We start from the raw sequence: 25250 nt of genomic DNA on the forward strand, positions 1-25250 counted from the left end.
AATGAATCTAGAATATATGAAAGTTTCACTTTTTGAAATGTTATAAAAAACTTTTTCACGATATTCAAATTTTTTGAGATGCACCTGTATACTTATATATATATATATATATATATATATATATATACACACACACACACACACAATATTGTTATACAATAATAATGTTATAATTATATAATAATATTGTTATATTAATATTTTAAATAAAAATACATTTTTAAGACTAAATTATTTCATTTATATTAATTTCATGTGATCACTATGGAAGCTCACAATGAACAGAATCAACGTTTCTAAATTAATCAATTTCATAGCAACACCCCTATGCATTTAACACTGAGACAACACGACATATGCCATTGCCATCCCAGAGCAGTCTGTGTGGGCTGTATGCCCAGACATGTACCTGCGTGGGGATTCCCCTCTGTGCTGTCGGACAGCCTCCTCTGCTGTGGGTAACAGGTCCCCATATCGCTGCAGCCCTCCATCATCCGCATGGCATCTGCATTTAAACAAAGGATGCAGTCGGAAGCTGCTGGACAAAGGTCAAAGGGGATGAAATGGGGAATTCCGTATTCAATTAGGATAATTAAATCGCCAATTATTAGCCAAGTTTGTTATGAGCGCTGCACATCAATGATCAGAGACTGTTTGATGTTAACGTTTAAATAAGCCTATTCTTTTTAAATGTACATATTAGTCCTCTCGTGCATGACTTAGATTAAAGGGGAAACAGCATATCACAAGAGGGAAAACGTTTTTTAAAAAAATAAAAACAATGGGAAAGGTTAACGAAATGCTATATTAAATAGCAAATTATTTTAATTTTTTGGCAAGAGAACAAATGTACTCTCTATTGCTATTGCATATGATATTTGCACGGTTTAACCAAAAAATATCAATTAATAACACATGTTTAATTCTCTATTTGTTTGTTTGTTTTTTTCAGTATAGTGGTAGGCTTAGTCAGTGATGTTTAATGTGTGCTGTCATAAATAAAAAAACACAATGACATAAGAATGATAATCACATATAATTAGTACAGGTCAAATGTAATGGCCGTTATAAAAGTTTGCATCAAGATTCAGAGGTCTATAAGTGCATATCAAATATCACAATTGTGCATACACACATACACACACACACGCATGCATGCACATATATGCACACAAATACTGCCTCCAAAAAAAAAAAAAAAAAAAAAAAAAAAAAAAAAAATATATATATATATATATATATTAGGCAGCAGGTGTGCACTGTATTTCCATAATGAACATAAACGTGTCGCCTTTCTGAATTTGAGGCAGATTCTGTTTTGTTTTAAATCAATAATTAATGCCGTCACACAGTTTTTTTTTATTTCTTTATTTTAATTTTTTTCATTTTCTTATATTAATGCAGTAAGCAGCAGGCTACTGTATGCAAAACATTGAAGCCTCTACACTGAAGCCACTCATATTGCGAATCGACAAACAACAGTGGGCGTAAAGGGCTGTTGGTTCCTGTGCTGTCTTGGCTGTGTGTGTGTGTGTGTGTCTTCACTCTGCCTCACACTAGCATGTCAGGACTTGTTGTGAGACGGGCGAAGGGGCGTGGTCTTTTATGCGAGCACTTCGCGGGAGTGAAAGCAACTTGCTGTCATCATAAACCTACAGCTTCATCTTCACAAGCACACCTAACTGCCGATCTGACAAAATTGACACAGTTTTTCTTTCCTCCGGTTGTGGAATAACATGAATGGACATCTAACGAAGTGTTTTTAAAGCACGACACATATCTCTGGTGTCACAGCATTACAACCCTGGAATAACATCTACTGACTTACAACACATTTTAAAGGTAAGCATACATGTGTTTTTATTCTTGAGCATGCATCTCTTTGTTGTTTGCAGGCATCGATGTAAGGTTACATGTATATGTGGCACATTACTGCTTATTATTGAGCAAAAATATTATTTAAAATGACAGAATCAGCCAGAATGCATTAGGTTACACGAATAAAAGTCATTTTATGGTTAGATCAAGTAGAAACATGTCGCTTAGTCAACAGCATGTTACCACTTTTTACAGTTCGTGTAAAAAAGGGGGTTTGATGTTCTCCTCATAGCTGTGTTTTGGAGTACAGTTGGTTCCTGGCTGGTCTGGGCTGCTCAGTTGTTCAGGTGCAAGCTGCTCGACCAGCAGCCAGGTGGACAGTCAAGCTGGGTTTTGGAACCTGGGGTCAACCAACAAACAGCTTAGACCGTCTTAGACCAGCTAAAAACCAGCTACTGTGCTGCAAAATACAACTTCCAGCTTATCTTGGAAGAACTGATTTTAACCTTCAACACGTAACGTTGTAGTATGACAACTGGTTATTTAAAGATAATAATAAAACAATCATGTAAACTATGCTGTATGTCAAAGAACTGGCAGTTTCCAAAATCTTCCACCTCTTCAAATCTTTAAGCTTGCATCACTCAACAAGTCACCGGCTGTGCGTTTGTAGGTGCCACTTTTCCGACGCTTCAATATTTCCACATCAGCCCTTGTTGCCAATTGAGAAAAATCGATAAAATCATAGTGTCGTAACTAGGAAAATGTAATATGCATTCCAGTGGAATGAAGCTTTTAAAATGCATTGAGTGTTAGTGAGACTCACTGTAGCGTGTAAGATCGATTAAAGCGCGGGAGAAGCGGTGCGTGACATCGCGTGCACGGATTTGTTTACAAACACATCCGTGAACACGAGGCTGTAGTTTCTGCCATCTTGTGGACGCTCAAAATATAGGTTGCTGGTTGAGATATGAAAAAAATGCATTGCTAGGATTTTTTTTTGTCTTTCTGAAATGTAAGTACATTATTCTTATTATTATGTAGCCTATTCAGTTAGGTCTAAATAATTGTAAATGTATTTTCATAATTACGTGGGGTCGATGTTTTGATTTATTTTATATTCTATAATTTTTTAATTATTATTTATTCCATTAAGTCTAAATTATTGCAAATTTATTTTCATAATCTTTCGAGTTTGATTTATTATTGTTATTATTATTATTATTCCATTATATCCAAATGATTGCCTATTTATTTTCACCATTATTTGGGTCTGATATTTAAATGCATTTTATATATATTTTTTTTTTTAATTTTTATTATTATTATTATTTATTCCATTAAGTCTGTGTGAGTGCAAATGTATTTTCATCTTTATTTTGGGCTATGGAATAAAATCATTTTGACTGCTGTCCACTTTAAATTTAATTTGCATGCAATAACATATGATGTCATTTGTGTCCAGCTGCATTTTTAACCCAAACAGATGGCATTCAAATACAACTGATATATGTTTTCTGTCAACTTTTTTTTTTTTTTTGCTTTTCTCATTTCAAGGCAGTATCTGGCATGGCCCGTCCAGAGATGGAAAGAAGGGCGGGTGATCGCAACCCCGGAGCACCAAACAGCTGCAGGATGGAGGCGCTGCGTCAGGACGCTTGGCCCTGCCACCGGCACCGAACAATCGCTACACAAACCGGCACTGTCTTGCCACCACTAACTCAAGTCCCCACACAAGATGCCATCAGCTCGGACAGCGTCCCGCAGCAGTACAATCCACTCAGGGATAATATAGGTAAGGTGTTGCAATATAGAGATTCATGTTTATGTGTCATTAGCATAATGTATTTAAATGAGATTCAGAAGACAAAATCACTGGCTTTAACTCCAAGGGTTAAAATGCACCAGGAAGTGCCCTCCTCCCCTCCCTAGTCAGAGAGCTCTTGCTGAGACATGTTTAGACTTGTTCTTTGCTGTTGGCTTCCTGTCAAGTGCTGTGCGGTCCACAATGGCGGCCTGTCACAGAGAATCGCGTATCATCTGAATGTCGCGGTGTCTCTCACTCCTCACGCTCTCTTTTCCTCATGTTTTTAACCTCACTTTAGTGATCAGTTAACCTTATCTGACAATTCTGCTGGCACTCCTCCTTAAAGGCTTTACTCACTAGCTGATAGTCTGGCCCTGGTCCCTCCCTGTCCTCCAACTGTCCACCCTATCCCAGCCCACCCCTCATTCCTGTCCACCAATGGCTGGATTTCAGCTCAGGCTGCACCGGCTTGCAGTTACCCTGGCAACAAGCCAGAACCCAGCACTCACGCTCTCTCAAGTCACCTGCGCCTAGGATCAGCAGATTCTTATGGCTGCTTCACTAATCCTCTACACAGAGGCATTTTCTCTGTGCACACTTGCGCGGAAAGCAAGAAAATGATATTCTGACTTATGGTTAATCTTTTAAAACACCACTTTAATAACACTTTTGAATGGAATATTTATTACATCTCAAAATCAACATTATAATATTGCAACACCTAAATTCAGGTTGCATTTAAATCAATAGATTTTTCATCTTTTTAATTGATTTAGTCAAAATATCGGTCATTTATCGGTTATTTGTCATAGGTATAACTATAATCTTATTAGTATTAGCCGGAATTTTTATATTCATGCATCCTTATTGTGCAGATTAGAATATGAATGCAAATTTTCTTCACTTTGAAGGTATAGAGACTTGTTGATATAAGATGACTTAGACTGACAGATGTATGCCACTGAATGTGCACTTGTAGTGTACTTCAAATCTTAAAAAATTGTAATATAATATTAATAAACTACAAGTGCACCTTTAGAGAGAGCACACTTCTGTTCATGTACACTTTTTAAAAAGTGCTCTTTGTAATGTCAAAAATAAATGTTTAACTTTAAAGCACATTTTAAATCATTATGTTTTAATACGTAAATTGCATCATCATTACAAATGTGTAATTAGAAATAAATTTAAATACACATACAGATTTTAATAGAAATGAGAATAAAGTATATTTTAGTTCAGCTTAAATGCTTGTCAGTGCATTTAGCAGGGTACATTTCAAAGACAACTGTAATTGTGAAATAACATATAAAAGGTTCTACAGTCATACTGACGAAATAAAAAACACTTTTAACTAATTGCATTTCATATAAATTTAAACTATGATACATTTTCATTTAATTGTAAAAAAACATTCGATTTAGTGTTGGAAAACATTACATTCAGTTCGCACTTAACTATATACTTTTAAAGTATATTATTTCATACTATAAGTCTGCTACAGTGTACTTGTTTTTCACAAGGGACTAACAATGAAGGTTTACTTTAAAGGCGCAAGTATGACAGGTGGGCACTGGGATTTGAAAGTACGTTAGCTATTTGCTGTTTATGGGTGTTGAATTGGGTCAGTTGGATGCCAGATGTCACATAATAAAGTTAGGAAGTCCACACTTTATGCCTCAAGGAGCTACAAGTAATAAAATATCAGTGCATTGTCCCATGTTACAATAGCAGTGCTCATTCAGAGATGATTGTTGTTGTCCTCCAATAAGGACTTGAAGTTTGCATTCAATCAATAAAAGTTAATGAGCGATCATACAGTTAATCAGATGGCATTGGTGCTACCGTTACTGTAAAGAATAGAATGTGAATCTTATATAGAGCTTATAGAACTGACCTAACAAAAAAAAAAAACACTGTGGCTCAACATATGACATCACATGCGTACTAAAGTACAAATAGAGAATTTGGCTCACCATTGTGTATGAAATCTTACCGCTATTGTAACCTCTGCTGAATCTGTATTTGGTTAGATTACCCACTCCTTTGCATGTCTGCCCGTTAAATGGATGTTAAATACTAGTGGCCTCAACTGAACCTATGCAACAGCCCCATATATCACGGTTTTGTCATGAGAGTACTGTTAACATTGCGCCAGTGGCGTATTTACTCAAAGTAGTTACCCGAAATGAACCTTGACACTAGTTTGACAGAACTACTAGGTAGTATGTCAACAAATGACGACTCTCAATGGATCAAGTGCACAACTAGTCCTTTAAGTACAAATAGTATGCTTAAACAGCCACAAGTGCTGATGACCATGAATAAGTAAATGGGTCAATGATATGATTTATTTGTCTAAATTATACATTTTTTGAAAAAGAAAACCATTAAAATGAAATATGTACTTAAAATGACACAAATTGACCTCTTCTATGATGAACATGTTTTTTATTTCCTAGTTATTTCCTAGTCATTAAGCCAAACTTGTTAGGGTGATACGAAGAAAAAATCTCAAAAAGAAAAAGAAAAGTATTTTGGCACAATCTTTTATTATTTCTTTGAAAAAAAAAGTAGTGAAGCAGTTTAAAATAGAAATTTTGAATACTCATTTTTATAAAATTTTTGTCAACTAAGTCAAATTCATGCGGTGCCGCCAACACAGAAATGTGCACATAAAAACAAAAAAACATAAAACAGGAAGTGGTATCATATAGAAAGACCCCCTTCAGACCCTCGTGATTGTGTCAAGGTCAACAAGTCTCTCAAAATTTCATATAAATTGTTATTTTATTAAATAAAGACTTTTGTTGTAAAATATCATGTTGTGTGACTCCCCAAAAACTTAATGATATTTTTGGGGAAAAAAAGAATAATGATTAATAAGTATACTCTCATCTATTCAAGGGAACTTTGTACAATCAATATACTGTATATATTGTACTCTTCTTGTTTTTATTTAGGTACAGAACAGGAACTCTACAGCTCCAGAGAAAGGCCGCTTCCCCTGCCCGATCTGCTCCCAGACAGCCACAGCTCCTCCGAAGACTCAACGGCCAGCAGCTCTACGGCTGAGGACGATCCCAGGCTGGAGGAGCAGGCGGTAGAGAGGGTGGCCATACAGCTGAGAACCATCGGAGACGAGATGAACACTGTTTTTCTTCAGAGGGTAAGGATCATGTTTGTCTAGTTGCGTCAGTTTAAATATGCCACAGCTTGTGCCATAGCGCCATTAAGTGCGATAAAGTAAACGGGCAGTGTCTCTTTGTTAATATGAGGGAGTGTGGGCAGGGCGTTCACAAATCTAGCCTCCAGTGGGTCTTCTAGTAAATGGATCAATATGATATTCACGAGCCTGTAGTGAGTGTTGTGACTGGAGTCGAGTTTCCAGTTGTGGCTGAACTTAATAGCCCTCCCTCCCTCTCTCTCTCTCTCGCGCTCTGGATCCCTGTTGTATTGCGTGAGGAGCTAGTCGGTGAAGCGAACAGGAGTAAACAGAGGCTAATCTCCCCTCCCCCCTCCCAAGCAAACCCACTTCGCTCTCGTCTCCTCAGACAATCACACATGACGTCACCGCTTTGCCTCAGCATGCAGCTCTCCACTCTTTTATTTACCTATTTTTAAGTGCGTGCGCCACTTTTTTATATGGATTTAATTGCTTTTACGCATTCGTCCCAGTTTCCTGCACATGCTTACACACCTGTACCGACACACGCGATGTAATAAAACCCAGTATGTCTCGTCGAGGCAGCTGCCAGCACGGTCACGTGCAGAAAGCCTGCGACCTGTCGTGTGGCCTCTCTGAACTCTGATAGCAGTGTGTTTTTACTGGATGACGGCTTTGTTTACTGAAGCCGGCAGAAGAATGACATTACTGGGACTTCCCTAGCAGGGCAACAAAAGCTCAGTGTGAGTGTGCAGCTTGCATGCTCACATATACCATTCTCTTTCACTGTCAACACGTGAGACTGGCAAACCACAGATCCTCCTCCCACCATCTTGAACTCAATCACTTCTCTCTGTTCCTTGTCCTCTTTGGTCCCCCTGTAGTTGTGGCCTTCAGTTGTCCAGACACTTTCTCTTAAACAGTCTTGTGTTTCATCTTCTTCATCTTTGTCTATTTAACCTTCAAGGGATCCTCAACAAAATTTTCAAGTCATAGACATTAATAAATGTTAAAGTCATAAAGTTTTTATCAGCAATAGAATTTGTTAATGAATGATTTTATATAGCATATTTATCATGGAAATAAATTAAATGTTTAAAAACAATTACATTTTTAATTTTAGTTTTTATAGTAAATATCACTTTTTGTAAGCTATATTATTATAAAAGCACCAAATATTTATTAATAAATGATATTTTCTAATATAATATTTTCTATATGTTATACATGTAAAATAATTAAATCTTAAGAAGCCATGGAAGTTTCTATGATAAATATAATTTGTTAAAATTATTTGTTATAAATTATTTGATTTTATTATAAAATCTTACATATATATATATATATATATATATATATATATATATATATATATATATATATATATATATATATATATATATACAGTGCCCTCCAAAAGTATTGGAACAGTAAAGACAAAATTGCTCTGTTGGCTGTGGAGTCAAGACATTTACAAATATGATTAATAGATGAATATGAGACAAAACTACAGAATGTCACATTTTATTATTGGGTGATTCAACACAGATGATTTACCAGCTAAAAAGTTCAGCACTTTTAGAGTTTCATCCCCCTATCTGATGTGAGCATAAGTATTGAAACAGTTGCCTCACGGGTCTTTCTAAGTGATCAGCTGTATACTTTTGCATTAATTCTTCAGATATTAAAAGCAGGGAATGTGTCGTATCAGTTATATCTATAACTTCTTTATTCTGAATCTTGCATTCGATGATGACACACACAAACCAGGATGAAGATGAAGGAGCTGACTTTGAGAGAAAAGCAAGTAATTTGGACGCTAAAAGAAAAGAGGAAGTCAATTAGAGCTATGGCAAAAATAAAGGGTATGGAGAAATCAAGAGTTTGGAGACCACCAGCGACACCAGCAACCAACAACGACCTGATCGGCTGAGAAAACAACAGTAGTTGATGACAGACAAATCATAAAAGCTGTGAAAATGAACCCTAAAAGATGTGTCTGTAAAATCACCAACAACTCCCAGAAAGCTGGGGTGATTCTCTGACAATCTACTGTCCTCAGGAGACTTTGACACAGAATTACAGATGCTACACAGAAAGATGCAAACTTCTGACCAGCACCAAAAATAGAAAGGCAAGATTAGAGAGTTTTTGAACTGTGTTTATGGACCGATGAGACAAAGATGAACCTTTATCTAAGTGATGGGAAAGCAAAAATGTGGAGAAAAAGGGAACTGCAATGATCCCAAGCATACAGCCTCATCTGTAAAGCATGGTGGAGGTGTTGTCATGGCATGGGCATGCACGGCTGCCTCTGGAACAGGCCCTCTCAACTTTACTGATGACTTAATGTATGATGACAGTAGCAGAATGAATTTGTAAGGGTACAAAACCATCTTGCCAACCAATATTCAAGAACATACCACTAGATTCATTGGGAAGTGCTTCATATTGCATCAGAACAATGACCCAAAACACCCTGCCAGTTCAGTCAAGGAATTTATAAGGACAAAGAAATGGAAAGTCTTAGATTGCCCAAGTCAGTCTCCAGATTTAAATCCGATTGAACATGAATTTCACCAGCTGAAGAGGAGAGTAAAGGCAGAAACTCCCCAAAACAAGCAACAATTGGAATTGGCTGCATTAAAGGCTGGGAAAAGTCTTTCAAAAGGATGAGACCAAGAGTCTGGTGATGTCTATGGGTCACAGACTCACTGCTGTGATTGTGCACAAGGGATCTGCAACTAAATAATAGCTTTTAATCTTTTATATCTGCCTTATGTTCAACTGTCCCAATACTTATGCTCACATCAATGAGTGGGATGAACTCTAAAAGTGCTGTTCTGTTTATTTGGTAAAACATGTATGTAGTTTTGTCTCATATTCATCTTTTAATCATATTTGCAAATGTCTTGACTCCTGTTCTAAATGTATTCGTTTTTCTTAAGTACTGTTTACTTGTGTGATTACTTTGAAATGTTTTTGAAGCAATGTTTACTTAATTGACAATTGATTCTAATATGTTTTAATTGAATTTGATAATATTTATTTAAATATTTAATTCTTTAAACAAACATGCTAAATAAACGTGAAAGGCGTGGTAACCCTGACCTTTTCAACATTGTGCCTATATTATCCATCTTGCACCTTTCTCTGCGTGTAGCTCATTCTTTCACTGTCACTCTCTTATTTTCCCTCTCTTGTACTTGATCCCCCCCTCTGAGGAGTTATTTTTAGCGGATGACTCATAGCAGCTGTTGACGAGTAATGTGCTGCCTCTCCTGACTCCACTTTGCAGACATTATCTGTCTGGGACTGCCTCACCCCACCCTGTGTCTGTGCACACACACGTACACATCTATGCTAACACAAACCTTGACACACACTCCCCCTCAAACACACCTTGTCACAGTTTTATGCGAGATTTGCTAATGGTCAAAAAAGTTTAAGCTATTACCTCATAGCTGATTACAGATAGAAGAGGTGGAAAAAGTTAATTACACAAAGTCAAAGTTTCGAAATTTGGTTTCCACACAGGGAAGGAACTGAGGCACAGAACTTAATCGACTTTGCTTCATACACTTGTGAAAATAAAGCACACTTAGTAGTTCTTCAAAATCTCAAGAATATTTATTTTTTAAACTGTATTTACAGATATATGAATAAAAGAGTACATGACTGTTTCTAAACACCTAAATACACTTAAAAGGTGCATTTTGTGTGCTACTTTAAAGTACATTTTAAATTGTGTAAACTTTTGTCATGCTTTAAAGAAGTACACTTATTTTGATGTGTTGACTAACATACCAAAACACTTGGAACACACTTTATAACAATTTTACCTGTATTACATACAAGTTAATGTATTTTATGTAGTAAATTGCATAAAGTTTCAATAGACATGAAATGACACTGAAGTATATTGTTTACTCTAAATGTTTGCCAGTACATTAAGCTGTACACTTTAACTGTATTTCAACGACTATAATTATGAAATGACATAGCAAGATGTACTAAAGTTTTATTTAATTATGATTACTTATGAAAACATTACATTCAGCTCACACTTAAGTATATTGTTATATTTCAAATCTGAAACTTAAGTAGGTCAGCTGTTCGGTTTTACAGTCCCCGAGTGCTTAGATGCAATGCACAAAAACAAGTTTTATTGTGCCTCTTCTGTTCCCTTTCACTTTTTGCATTACATAAAACACACGATGAGCTCATTCTTCTTGCATCTTTGTTTCAGAATGCTGTCCCACGCTGGCAGAACTTGAGAGGCCTGTACCACGGGCTCTTCGCATTCGTCGCCGACACCATCAATGCCCTTTACCAGCACGGCCTCAGATAAACAGACGGGTTATGTCACAGGAAGAGTGCAGGCGCTCTCCTGCCGACCACTTAAAGACTCTGGGACTTTTCTGCAGGATCAGATGTCAAGTTTGTTTCTTTATCTGTTTTTTTTTTTGTTGTTGTTGGTTTGTTTGTTTTGTACATCTTTTCCCATGGATTCTCATGTAGCATTAGTGACTGAAGTGTGTGTCCCGATATAGACGTCAGTAGGAGTGTGTGGCTCTCGGCGCATTTGCATCGTACTATTTTGCATCTTTAACTGCAATGCTGGGGAGTTACATTAAGCCGGGTTGCTCTCAAGCAAACGAATTGATTAGATCTGCGTAGCGCCTCAGGCCCAGAAGTGCTTTGTGTGTCGTGGGTTCTCCTCTCAGCTGCCTTACAGGAGCAATAACTGCGCTGCACTATCAGTCACCAGTGGCGCAGGCCACGCACCCGCACACCATTAATGGAAAATGGGTGATAATCGAGATAATGGAATGCTCACGCACTATACTAATGGAGCACAGTTGGACCGTGCCTTGCTAACGCTGTTTTTCAGCCCTTTGTGTACTAAAGCCATCAGGGACAATCACTGGATGGTGTGTGGGTTAAGCTAACCTGTTGCCCCCTATCTGAATCTATACTTCGGGACACAAATTTGCCACTTAATTCAAAGATTGGTCACCTCCAATGGAGGTACGGAAGTGAGGCAGGAAGCCTTGTGGGAAAGCCAGACCACTAGTTACTGAAATGGCTGGAGAGCAGTGTTAATATTTGTATGAATTACATGTGTACATATTTTTTTCAGAAAAAAGGACAGGATAGAATAAAATGTGAGTTTTGTTTCTTATGTGGTTTGTATATTTTGATAAAATGACCTTAAAATACTTAACATTAAGTTCCTTTTTTCGGTTTCTGTTTTGTTTTTCAAATATGTTTTGGACCAACACTGGAAAGAAGTTGTTTTAAAATCCAGTGGATTTCTGCCTATTTGCAATTTATTTAGATTTAAAAAGTGGAGTCCTGTAAAAAAAATCCCCATAAAAATGTACCTTGTGCATAGAATTCTCAAGTAAATATTTGAGAAGCGCAAGCTAATTTATTTTGTATGTCCACCATTTGTATTTTTGGTTATTTCGATGATTTGTTATTGACAAAAATGTTCTGCAATGGGCAAGTGGATTAAATAAGCATGGAGATATTCATTGTTGTGTTTATGGACCAAATATCTCTATGTAACTTATTTGTCGACGTTCCCCTGAAAGTTGTTCAATAAATCCATATTTTTTTCTGCTGTAATTTATTTGTCTATATAAAGGACTAAACTGAGCCAAAATTCCATGATACTTGAACAGACGTGTTCTCTATGAATCAACATGTCAGATCCAGGTCTATCTGGGATTTTTTCAGATACATAACACTGTTAGGGATTTCAAGCACTTCCTTTAGAAACCATATTTGAAAAACTGTGGCAAGTCGGTGGGAAAACCCTTTAAACCACTCACATTTCTGCTTGCATTGGCTTTGTAATGTCGGTACAGATTTTTCATGGCACATTGTGGAGCAGAGATGTCTTTCCTGTGGCTGCCTGTCTCATAACTTCCTGTAAAACAGTTGTGTGGTCTCTTTCCTGTGGCCACCTTGTGACTTCTCATCGATACATGTGTTCTCCGATGCAGAAAGGCCTTATTTGTACTGTCAGATTTACACTAAACTCATGTCGCTCATTTTCTAGCTTTGTACTTTTGCCATTTGAAATTTTCTATGTAAAATTTCTATATGAATTTTGTATTGTTTTTTTCCCTTACCATTTTCAATAAATATGATAATTACAACAGTGTTTTGGATGTTTTTTCTGTATGATTGTCCTCACACTTGACAAGTTAAATACACAATTTTCAAAAACTAGTCTTGATATTAAAGCCCATGTGATCCCATCAATAATATATTAGAGGTCTTCAACATGGGGCCAACAAAAAACTAATTTTAGAAGCTTGTTTCCTCCACGAGAAAAAAAAATGTAATTGCAATTTTTTATCTCCCAACTTTTAATTTTTTTTCACAATTCAGAGCTTATATCTCATCATTCTGACTTTTTGAGTCACATTTGCCTTTTTATTTTTCACTAACTTTCTATCCCGAGGCAGAAACAAGTTTTCATACTATATTAATTCAAACTTCAAACAAAGCTAAAAGGCAACTAAACGTTTAAATTTCCCTTCCACAAACAAAACATTTAAGTTAGAATTGTATAAATCTTCATCATCAGTATCAATTATTTTAATGGCTTTGCAATGTGGCCATCATATCAAAACGTACATTATTATATGCAAAAATATGATGATATATTTTTGATGATACCATATTCCATCAAGGGATCTTCAGCCTGAAGAAGGCTGCATTAAACAGAACAAGCCTTCTCTTGTGCATATTCCATCTGATATAGTTTAGTTATAGATATAGTTAGTACAGACTGTTTGACTGTACTCATGTTGAGAACACCAGAAGTCTTATCAGAACAAAATATGATAGATTGTGATGATCTGATTTGCGTGTGCCCAGAGCATTTCCCATGCAGGACCATTCAGACCTCACCAGAGTGTTCCTAAACGAGCTGCTGATCACGTGAGGGCTGTTCTTTCTCCCGTCACATATTTAAACATTTATAGCTGGGAGCAACACATCTGTTCTGGAGTAAGAACATCTTGCCTTGGGGGTTCCTTCACGATGAGAGGAAGGTTGCTTAATTAAAATGAGTAGATTAACACAGTGTCCGTAATTAATCCTGCTCGCTCCTCAGCTAGTGGATCTTAATCAGTCAGGGCCTCTTTACAGCTTAGGCTGTGGTTTCATTTCTCACTATATTGGCACTGAATGTGAAGTCCTTAACTAATTGGACTTCATTACTATACTTCATTATCTTGGGGAATTTGTTCTTGACTAACATTGAAAATTAATACTTGTACTCTCAATGACATTGAAAAGAAAATACTGTTTAGTTTTGTTTAAAACAACCAAATAAATGTATTCCAATTAAAATTTTAAGTGTTCATAATTATAGTCCTTTGTCACATGAAAAGACATTTTGTGAGCCATCACACTACCTAAAGCGATGCAACCTACTGCTAAAGATAGACCAATAATAATCAGTCTATAAACAACAATACACCACATATAAACAAAATCAGCTGCTGACAATTTCAGGAAACCAGGATATTGGTTTCAGTTTAACATGCTTGAGCCTTCCATTATGACTTTTTTGTAGTCATTTTGAAGTCACAAGGGAGACAGAAATAGCGACAGATCATTTCAGAGATGGTCTTGGACCTTTTCTTCCATATTGTGAAGTACATCCAAGTGAAATGGATTATCTAAAAGAAAAAAAAAGTAGAGCAGGACTTCTACTTCAGGTTTTATTTATCGTTGTTGATTGGACGGTGGCAGATCCTAATTCGAGTGTGAAGAAAGGGACAGGGTTTAAACAGACTAAATGTTTGGAGAATTGCAGCATGTGGCATCAGAGTGAAGTCATTTCACCAAAACATTGCTTTAAACAAAGTGTAAAAAAAATAACTTAAAAGGTAAAATAAGAGGTAAAAATGCAATATGCCTGGATGAATTGTTCACAATAAATATCATTTGTTTAGAAAATAGGATGAATTTCTGAATTTCCATTTCATGCCAACTTTAATTAAATGTCTTATTTTTGGCTACTGAATTTCAATCAAGATTAACTTAATACCCAGACTTCACTTTGAAAGAGACATCCTGTCTATTGTGGGAGTTTTGCCTTTCAGTGAACTTTACCGTAGCTGTTTTGTTATAATTAGCACAGTACAGTTAAAAATCTTTTCCATGCTGATGCTTAAATCTGCAATGATAAGAATCTTTAAAAAGTTTGGCCTATTAGTGGTACTTAGTTACCCATGTTTCCACAGTCAACGAATTTAACAAATGAAAAAAGGTTACATGACTTGCTGCCACTCCCACTTCAGCACCTGCTCAACCGGTCTGACCAGTCTTCTCATCTGACTCAGACTGACTCATTGATGCTGTGTTGTCATTTAAGGCTCACGTTTATTATCCATTTAAAGCCCGAAGTCTTGATTTTGCATGTCTGCAGCAGAGTCACATCATATTCAAACATCATAATACACTTCAACTGAAAGGCAAACAAACGTGACACATACGGTACTATTTGTTCTAATGCTGTACGTGAGGCTGTGGGTTCAACATGTGTTTGGACTATCAGTCGTATCGAATGTTACATTACATTCTTTAGCATTCCTCTTTGGCTCCAACTGGACGGGCAGGATAATTTCCTTCTTCGAACACATCAAATTCAAAACATGAGTTCCTACTTGCTTCGTGGGTCATAAAGTCCTGCAGTACCAGTCCAGTAAATGACATACCTGGGCTGAGCTAATAAAAGCACTTCCCGTTACGAACGTCACCATAAAACCCTAGACCTGACAAGATATGTCAAGATGCGCATCAGGCTTTCACTAGAATGTCAGAATGATAACAAGCACCAGAAAATCCACCCGGCCTCATTTCAGCGCAGGGATGGGATGATTTGTGGTTTAATTTTCAGAAATAAATGGCTCAAGGGACCATCAGACATTTTAAATTCCCTTTAAAGCTGTTTGCCTCATTTTTTGCAATTTAGCGTCACAAGACACTTTTGGCAACAGATTAGAGGAAATTATTGCAATCGATGGTGCTCAACAATCCAAACACAAATGTATTTTCTATTGGACTTTTATTATTTTAATACAAAATGTAGAAATCACATAACCTTGGTGAAAAACATGTGTACATGAATATTTAAGAGTGTGTGGACAAAATGTTCTCGTTGCTCTTGGCATCGGTTGATGTGTGGCATACTGCTACGCAAAGGTACCGTCCAAAAGACAGATTTTGATGCCTGCGGCCACTGGCAGAAAATGAACTCCATGGTGTTTCGAGAGCACACACGCATCGCCACACATTTCTCCGTGTTCTCCAGGGGCCACTTATTTGGATCCGAAGTAGTCGACCACCCCGCTGCCCTTCAGGCCGTCGAAGAAGAAAAAGTTCCTGTGCGGAGCATCTCTCTGAGACAGCGCCTGCCGAACACATGCAAACAAATCTTCAGACAGGTCTGACGCCACAGACCTTGAATTCTGTAATTAACGGCTTTGATCGAACGCGTTCTCTGTTGTGGCGACGGAGACTGATGGGCGAGGGGCAGTGAGGAACAGAGAGCCATATGCGAATTGCAGCCTGTTTCATCATGCAGGGAGATGGCGAGACAGCCTGGCTTCACTCCATTGCCATGTGGGTTCAAGGCCTGCCCAGCCACCGCCTCTGAGACCACGGCGATCACTCCATCACCCCACACAGCCCTGATCCCCACCCTCACAAAGACCCCACCGCATCCCGGTCCGGGCTATGACATCACCCTCTAAGAGAGATATTGACGTTTACCATTTACTGTATTCTGTTGTGTTGTAACTGGAGCGAATTTGTGTTTTGACATGGCCTACACTACAGCAGATTCTCTTTCGGCCCGTAATCCAGTTGCAATTATCCACTCAAGACTGACTGATTACATGACTACGCTTAAGGTTATTTAATCTCATTCGGTTTATGGAATCATATGAGAAGATTTCAGGCGCTCCCCGCAGGATTTCATCAGTGACCGGAATATTACCTCGTCATTTCTGGCATTTATACACCATCAACATAAAACTTTTGGACTTTGCCCAGATTCTGATGGAGAGGGCAGCTGCCATACGCTTCTCACAGCGCCTCATCAGAAAAGTCACTTTCGCAGCTAGTGAAAATGGAGGGTCTCATGGTTGTGTGGAGAACCAGACTGAAAGGTTGTATGGAAGGGGAAAAGCAAAGCTAGAAAATATATTTCATTTATAAGTAGGACAAAAAAGTAAAAGAAACCGAAACTACAATGAAGTCTTCAGACATGTAAATGGATCAAATCAAAGATCTCACCTTGACTATCTCTTGTCCAAGAACTCCTCCGACTACAGCGCATACTGGAGCCATCTCAGAGAAACAATAACTGTGAGGACCAAACACAAGCCAGGAGTTGTAGTTAATTGGAGAGAAAAGCCCGATGTATACTTCAGTTTTTACACTTATGGTGCACTCAGATCATGTTGGAAAGAGTTGAATGGACATGAATGCCACCACATAGTTGGAAAACTGAAAAAGTGGAAACTTTTCAGTGGAAAAAGTGGAGAGTTTCCAAGTTGGGGCTGTGTCGGTGAGAAAATATGGCACAACAGATGTAAGCATCTGTATTGATTGATTGCAAATTTGTTCAAATGAATGAAATTAATAAAAAATAAAAAAAATACCTAAATTGTATATACAAAATAATGATAGTATTGTAGAATTATAGATTTGTAAAATAAAATAAAAAACAGTTGCGTGTTTCTTTTAACTCTTCTCAGTAGTGCTTGTCAATGTGGGTGTTTTCGCTATATGTTTTTCCATCTAATCCATTTCTTCTTCGACTGTGCAAAAAATAAAAATCTGTGCACATTTGCAACCTGAGCATACTAAGCTGATGACAAAATGTATGTCACACACTGAACATAAACCCTAGTGTATGCGTAGAAACCCCAAGTATACTTTGGCTAAAGTAAGAGATGATAATACTGGTATTAACGATGGGTCATTAAAAAAAAACAATTTGTTCATGAGTTAATCTAGATATTTTCTTTCGTATTTTAGCTGGGGTGTTTTAATTAGCATGCTGTGATTAAGTTGTTAGGTACAATGTGCATGATAAAACTTTCAGAAATTCACTAAAGCCATACACATTTAGGTGGGTGTATTTGGATGGTACATTGTGTCTCTCATTTTTTTAACTTGTTTTGTTCTCTACGCTAGAATCTGTAGCTATTTTAACATATAAGCAAACATAAGTAGTTAAAAATAATTCATCTTTTAAAAAACGCCTGCATTCAGTTCCGTTCTGTTGCACTCAGTCTACTTGAGAGACACCCAGTCGGGGTCTGGTGAACCTGAAACCAGACTTATCATCATGTTCAACTAGTCGTTCATGCAACCCACCCACTAGCTTTTCACATCCTTGGTTGGTAAGAAAGAAACATGTTGGAGAGAATGAAGAGAACACAGGTTTGCATCTGCAAGTACCTGACAAATGTGTTGGGGAGCAGCTCTGAGCTCAGGCCCATGGTCTCAAGAACATCATCACTGATTTGCAAGAGCAGCTGAGAGTCTTCAGCAAAGCTGTCTGGCTGAGGATCACGACCTTTATCTGTACGAAACTTCAGAAGCACTGTTGGAGGAAGTAAGAGAGACTGAGTGGGTTTTCCACATTTAAACAGGACGTAAGTGGAAGAGAGATGCGTTTAAAGATTTGTGTAGCACGTGAAAATGCATCAAGCCCCTTTAGGCTATTTTCCAAAGTATCACTTCCCCTTTTTGACTGCCCACCAACTACAACACAATAAACCCCAGCCCACTGCATTTCCACCTGGCAGCGTAGCACATACACTTACATCAAAGAAACACACACCCACACATTCATGTTATCTCACTCCATCTAGCACAATTTCAACTTTCATAGCTGAATTTCTTGATAGAATTTTCTCCAGATTGTGAAAACAACATCTGAGGGTTTGGAAAAAAAATCATAGATGTAATAGTCACACCACAAGGGTGATAAAACCTCAAATAAATCAGTGAGTTAAGACAGAGGAAACGGCTCTTCCTCAAAAGCTGTTTGAACTGATGCGTGGTATTTTTGAGCACAGCAATGTATTTAAAGTCTTGCTTCAGTGCACAAATAGGAAGTGTTATTTTTTCCATAAATGTAATACTAGATGTTGACGGAGGGGCGGAGGTGCAGACAGAGTCTGTTATAATGATAGAGAGGTGCGGAGGTGGCATGTTTTGTTTTTGAGAGCCACTGCACATGACTGGCCATGGACAGCCTGTGATGGAAAATCAGCCAGTCTTAGTGAGGACACCAGGTGAGCACAAGTATAAAAAGAGAAATGTTGACTATAATTACACAGATCAACAGGCTCTCCCCCTGATAATGGTGTACGACAGACTGCAATGTCTTCAGTTGCCTAAACAAACCGTAATAAACTAACCACTTAAGCCCCTATTTACACCTGGTATGGTATATATAATATCATTTCTATTTTTGTTGATTATCTGTGTTAACTGAATGGATGTTTGTGCTTGACACAATCTGTCAGTAAGGTTTAAATACTAAAATCTTTTAATACTTTTATTGACTAATGATGACATTAAAATAATTATAAATGAGAGTAAGGGCATTTATAGTTTACAAATTATTTATATTCCAAATAAATGCAGTTATTTAGAACTTTTTATTAATCAAAGAATCCTGAAAAAAAATGCCCCACGGTTTCCACAAAAACTAATATTAATAAGAAATGTTTCTTGAGCAGCAAATCAGAATATTAGAATGATTTCTAAAGGATCACATGACATTGAAAATGTCGAGACATTTGAATTACATTTAGCAGTAATGGCTGCTGAAAATTCAGTTTTTCCATCACAGGAATAAATATATATTTCAACATATATTAAAACAGAAAAAAGTAATGTTACATTACAATAATATTTTACAAATTTACTGTATTTCTGATCTTTGAATCAGCTTTGGTGAGCAAGAGAAACATCTAGAATATAGTATGTGCCTGAAGATCATTCAGTACTGTACAATTTAGGAAGGAAAAAGCCATTTACTCATTTTCATGAGTTATTGGATTAATTAAATTTAGTGCCCTCAAACAATTAATCGTGATTAATCACATCCAAAATAAAAGTTTGTGTTTACATAATATGTGTGTGTACTGTGTATATTTATAAATACACACACATGCATGTATAGATTTCAGAAAATATATTTATTTATAATATAAATTATATGAATATATAGACATGTAAATCTTTTCAGAATATATACTGCATGTATTTGTATTTACATATACATAATAAATATACACAGAACACACACGCATATTATGCAAAGAAAAACTTTTATTTTGGATGTGATTAATTGTTTGACAGCACTAAATAAATAAAAAAAATATTCTGAAGGTGTACCTTGCAAAAGGAAGTAGTCTGCAGGAGTGCGCTTCAGATTGCTTTTGGCCTTCTCGTTAGTCCAGTCAACCTCCAGGGCTTCTTTGAGAGAGCAGAAACTGATGGACTATATAAAGAGAGATGGAGGTCACATTAACTTAACTTTAAAGAACCATATAGATTTGACAAAAAATTGAAAAATATAGTTAACAGACACCAAATCCACCAACATACCCACCTTCTTCACCATTGTAGTTTCATTGAGATCAACCTTTGGCTTCTTTGCCTCAGGGCCATCATTGGCCTCATTAGACCCTTTCACCACTTTTGGCTTTTCTCTGGCAAGTTTGAATGGGGCCGTCAGTTTTTTTCCATATGAAAATCAAACACAACCACCTTTTCATCCAAATTTCCTGACTTACTCTACAAAGTGATGATCCTGGCCAAGGTCGGAGAACATGTATCCATGATAACCATACACATCTCCACAGAAGACCTTGATGTTCCTGGAGGCACAGAGCTGGTCCACTCGCACCATGAGGTCTTTGGAGCACCTGGTCAGACAAACCTGAACAAAACAACATGCTTTAATATGTGCTTGTTTTCAAACCAGTGAACAGGATCTACCAGTGTACATGAGTACAAACAGAAACTTGGAAGAACAAAGGTCTGGCAATGACAGACAACTGACCAGAACATTGGTACTCTTATCCAAAGCCCCAAACCTTTCACACCCCCAATTTTGGGTTTGAGATAAGAATGGGGTGGTGTATTAATACCCATTTGACATACTGATGGCATGTGCCATGATGCGTTAACTGGGTGGATCTTCAAGGACAGATAGTTCATCACTTCATCTGCAGACTTGAGTTTGTTTACCATTGACTTTGGTTGTTAATTGTCCTCATCAGAACACCATCTGTATCCTCATAACTTAAAGTACACCTGAACTGATCATCTAATCAAGCCTTTTTTTTTAAAAGGATGTTCAAAGTTTATGCAATCCACGCCAGAATATCAACAACACTTCTCAGAAATACTTTTGCAATGAAGTAGTGCCCTGAGGAGTAACACCTTCACTACTGTTCAAGATCCGGTGGGACCAGAGAGCATGGAGAAACATTATGAAACATGTGGCGAGACATTGTCTTTTAACACAGCTCTTCCTGTCAGCAATATGTGCCTCCAGGCAGCCATACGACACAAAAGAACACATATTTATCAAGCAGTGACCCCTAGAGGATGCAAAGAAGAAACAAATCATGCCACAAAGGAATATTAATCAGAGCTACCAGCAGCTACCATATGCCTCTTCTAAATAGCTGCCACTTGGCATTACATGACTTCTGTGCTGGCAAATCTTTAATTCAATTTAAGCTCTTGGCTTTAGTCCTCCACTATCTTCAGTCCTTCAAAATGTACACCCCAGTCAGGCTACTGTGAACAGCCCTCCACCCACTCCCTACATGAGGGCTTCCTGCTTGACCTTGTCCTGGAGCTCCATGTTTGTTTTCTTTTGGTAGAATGGACTGCCAAAACAGCTGACTCTATATAAATATTCAAATTAAGCCTTGGAACACAAAAAGAGAATTTTTGAAGAAAGGCCACTATTTTCTAAATAATGAGTTAATGTGTAAAATTACAAAAAGCACTATAAAAGTATCATAAAATGCTTTGTGTGATGACTGAAATGTAAGTTTTATGGTATGTTTGATTTATTTTTAAAGGCTTGAGAGCTCTTGTGACCATTAAGTGTGATTATGGAAAAGAATGATCCGTACATTATTCAACTTTTCTTTCATTAAAATAAAACCATACAGGTGTGGAAAGACATAAGAGCTACTAAATTATGCTATATTCTTCTTTTTTTAATCAGGATTTAAACAATCATCTCACACTGATGTATAAAAGCCCATTTCTGCAACATAAGAAAAAAATATGCTTGGTAAATTATAACAATGAGATTAAAATCAATATTATGTTGACATAAAAAGTCTAAATTGCGACATAAGTCATAATTTCTCAATCAGTTGAAATTGTCATACAAAGTCATCAAAAGTAAAAAGAGATAAAACATAAAAAAAATTGTGAAGTCACATTTAGAACGAAAAGTTACAATTGATTAAAAATGATTTGCTGTAATTACACATTTTTATCTCAATTTCAACTTTTTATTTCATAATTATGACATAGCATGTCAATTTCAAATTTTAATCTCACTATAATGACTTACTTTTATTACCTTATGTCATAATTATCAATTATATAATAATATGATTTACGAAAACATGATTTTTTTTTTTATTCTTTTGCGGCAGAAATGGGCTCCTAAAAAATACATTTCTTATTTTGGATTCACAAAAAAATATATATTTTACCTAAACACCAGCAACTCCCTGTACTTGTTGCACAAAACATCCTAGTACTTGTTGTCTCAAATGATCCTTTCATGCATGTACAGTTCATCCAGACAATGAATTAATTCAGTGTATTGTTGGCTTCCTCCTGACTAAACTTGCATAGTTTATTAAGAAATCGCCTGAAAATAGCACCACACATCCACAAGAGAAGACAAAGACATTCACTCACAATGTTTCCTGTGCACTCCTCAAAGAAATATCAAGAGAAACAGATAAAAGAGAATAGATGATGTTAAACCCCCCTCCTCTTTCTGTGTCCCACCATCTCTTCCCCCTCCTCCTGAACTCTCACTAGCACTCCCAGAGGGAGGGTTCAGACAGCTCCCAGACAGAGAAAAGATGAAAGATTGCCTGTCTGCGCTTTGAACAGGGTATGTATACTGCCTGCATCTTCCACGGCCAACAAAAGAGTCCTGATTTAAAGAAAATATGGTCTGGAATATATCATAGGCTTGGAAAAGAGCATACACTTGGAACAGACCAAACTAGGTCTCAAATAAAAGTCTGTGTCTAGATCTTACGCTGGCTGTTCATAGATGGATTCACTCTGAGGTTGAGAGAAAAACAAGGAAAAAAAGTAGTTCTAACCACATTAAATGAAAATGATCAATTGTGTATAGAGACATCTAGTGGACATGAAACCCAAAAAGGTAAATGATCTATCACTGATACACAGATGAACCTCTATCACACCTGTCCATCAGACTTTCCACAGAAATGTTAAATTTCTTATGGGATTTCTGTACAATAAGATTTGCATTGATTTTGTAATATGCGCTATAAAGTGGCACAACAACTTTGGCCCATGGCGTTTTGGAAATAAAGATTCTCATCTACTGTATTTAAAATACTCACATGTCCCTAAAATATTCTTGTGTCCTTTTTTAGTTAATGAACAATCAGACACAACATAAGATTGTCTGTTGGTCTTGTGTATGATTTAGTTATGTCAAATCTACAGATTATCCCATAAAACTGCTCGCTCCAGGACTCACCGCATCAAACTGGAAGAAAAACTCATCCAGCTTGCTCTCCACCGCATCGGTGTCTGCCTTCACTTCCACCATTGGGTTGAGTAACTGAGCTCTCTCCAGAGAGGCCTTGGCCTGGTTCTGACCATCTGCATCCACAGGGATCAGGAACTGAGCACGTCTGGACTCCTCTGTCACCTGAAGCCAGATAACACTTAGTTATGTACCTGTTAAGGTGCTGTTATGAGTGGTAAATTTAAAGGAATAATTCACCCAAAAATCTAAACAACCTTATGTCATTCCAAAGCTGTAACGTCTTCAGTGGAACATGTTAAAGGTCTAGGGCAGGGGTAGGCAACGTCAATCCTGGAGTGCCGATGTCCTGCAGTGTTTAGCCCCAACCCTGAAAAAAACCTCACCTGCGTGTAGCCCTAGTAATTCTGAAGACCTTGATTAGCTTGTTCAGGTGTGTTTGATTAGGGTTGGAGCTAAACTCTACAGGACAGCGGCACTCCAGGATTGATGTTGCCTACCCCTGGTCTAGGGTCTTACAGCCTCAGTCACCATTCAATTTCATTGCTTTTCCAATTGAAATGTATGCTGACATGACTGTCATTCTACCTTACACCTCCTCTGCCGGTCCACAGAAAAAAAGTCAGGTTTGGAAGAACATGAAGGACATTAACAAATTATGAAATATTGAGGTGAACTACCCCTTTAAGTCAGTCTATATACCTTCTCATGGTCCAAGAGAGTCAGTCCTTTGACCCCAGCCAAAATAAGGTTCTTTGCTACTTCTGCACCAAGACCCCGGAGACCAACAAGAAGTACCCGTGATCCCCGAAGTCTGAAAATGTAAAATGCATATGCATGTTGTTAAATCGTGTTACATTATATTGCTTATTATTTATGCACACCTAGTCCAAAAATGTATTCGTGGAGTGGCTCTTATACACCATTTTTATTTCAGACAAAAAGCATGCATGTGAAAGATACTCAAATATTAATTTGAAATCATACTTAAAAGGTTTATGCATTATTCTTAAACAATTAGCCAAAATTTAATGAGTACAGTTGTTCTTTGTGTACGAAACCGTTATCAACAAACCTCTTTTGAGCATCGAGACCCCAAAGGCGAATCTGTCGATCATATTGTGCAGCTTCCTCCTCGCTGATAATACTGTCTTCTTTTTCGATGGTATCAATCATTTCTAAATATTTCCGTTTTTAATAATATCCTGTAACGAATTAGCTGAGAGGTCAGTTTGACTATTCTACGCTGTTATTTTTTCTACTGACCATTCAATGGGAAAGAAATGCCGCTTAGTGATCCTCGCTCAGGCGCGCAATGATGACGTATGAGCGGTGGGAAAGCGCCAGATTCAGAAACACATTCCTGAACATTACCACATTATGTCTGCCCATAGATATATATATCTATGATGTCTGCCTTGTATCTACAACTGTTTTTTTTCTTATATGTCTTAATTTTGTTCATTTAAAGCCTGCTTTGTTTGTAATTTTTTTTATTTTCATAAATAAAAAAATACAAATAATAAAAAAAATTTAGAAACACATTCCAGTCTGGAGACCCTTTCTACCTCCAGCAACTCTAAACCTCTAAAATCCATCAA

General features: G+C 37.1%; 2 protein-coding genes across 2 annotated transcripts; one reads left to right on the top strand and one right to left on the bottom strand.

The window, feature by feature from the left end:
• Positions 1 to 1589: 1589 nt before the first annotated feature.
• LOC306850948 (uncharacterized protein) lies at positions 1590 to 12959 on the top strand. The gene is made up of 4 exons (XM_079386929.1): positions 1590 to 1842; positions 3376 to 3613; positions 6589 to 6794; positions 11041 to 12959. The coding sequence occupies exons 2-4, from the start codon at positions 3388 to 3390 to the stop codon at positions 11140 to 11142; spliced, it is 534 nt and encodes a 177-aa protein (XP_079243055.1). The 5' UTR covers positions 1590 to 1842; positions 3376 to 3387; the 3' UTR covers positions 11143 to 12959.
• A 1574-nt stretch (positions 12960 to 14533) lies between these two features.
• LOC306851475 (SUMO-activating enzyme subunit 1-like) lies at positions 14534 to 24976 on the bottom strand. The gene is made up of 9 exons (XM_079387738.1): positions 24725 to 24976; positions 24352 to 24463; positions 23641 to 23814; positions 20648 to 20793; positions 20464 to 20563; positions 20247 to 20352; positions 18294 to 18438; positions 17121 to 17190; positions 14534 to 16234 (listed from the first exon to the last, which is right to left on the bottom strand). Exons 1-9 carry the CDS (start codon positions 24823 to 24825, stop codon positions 16142 to 16144), a joined length of 1047 nt encoding a protein of 348 aa, XP_079243864.1. The 5' UTR covers positions 24826 to 24976; the 3' UTR covers positions 14534 to 16141.
• Between the last annotated feature and the right edge of the window lie 274 nt (positions 24977 to 25250).

This window comes from Barbus barbus, assembly GCF_936440315.1.
Source record: "Barbus barbus genome assembly, chromosome: 31".
Lineage (NCBI taxonomy): Eukaryota > Metazoa > Chordata > Actinopteri > Cypriniformes > Cyprinidae > Barbus > Barbus barbus.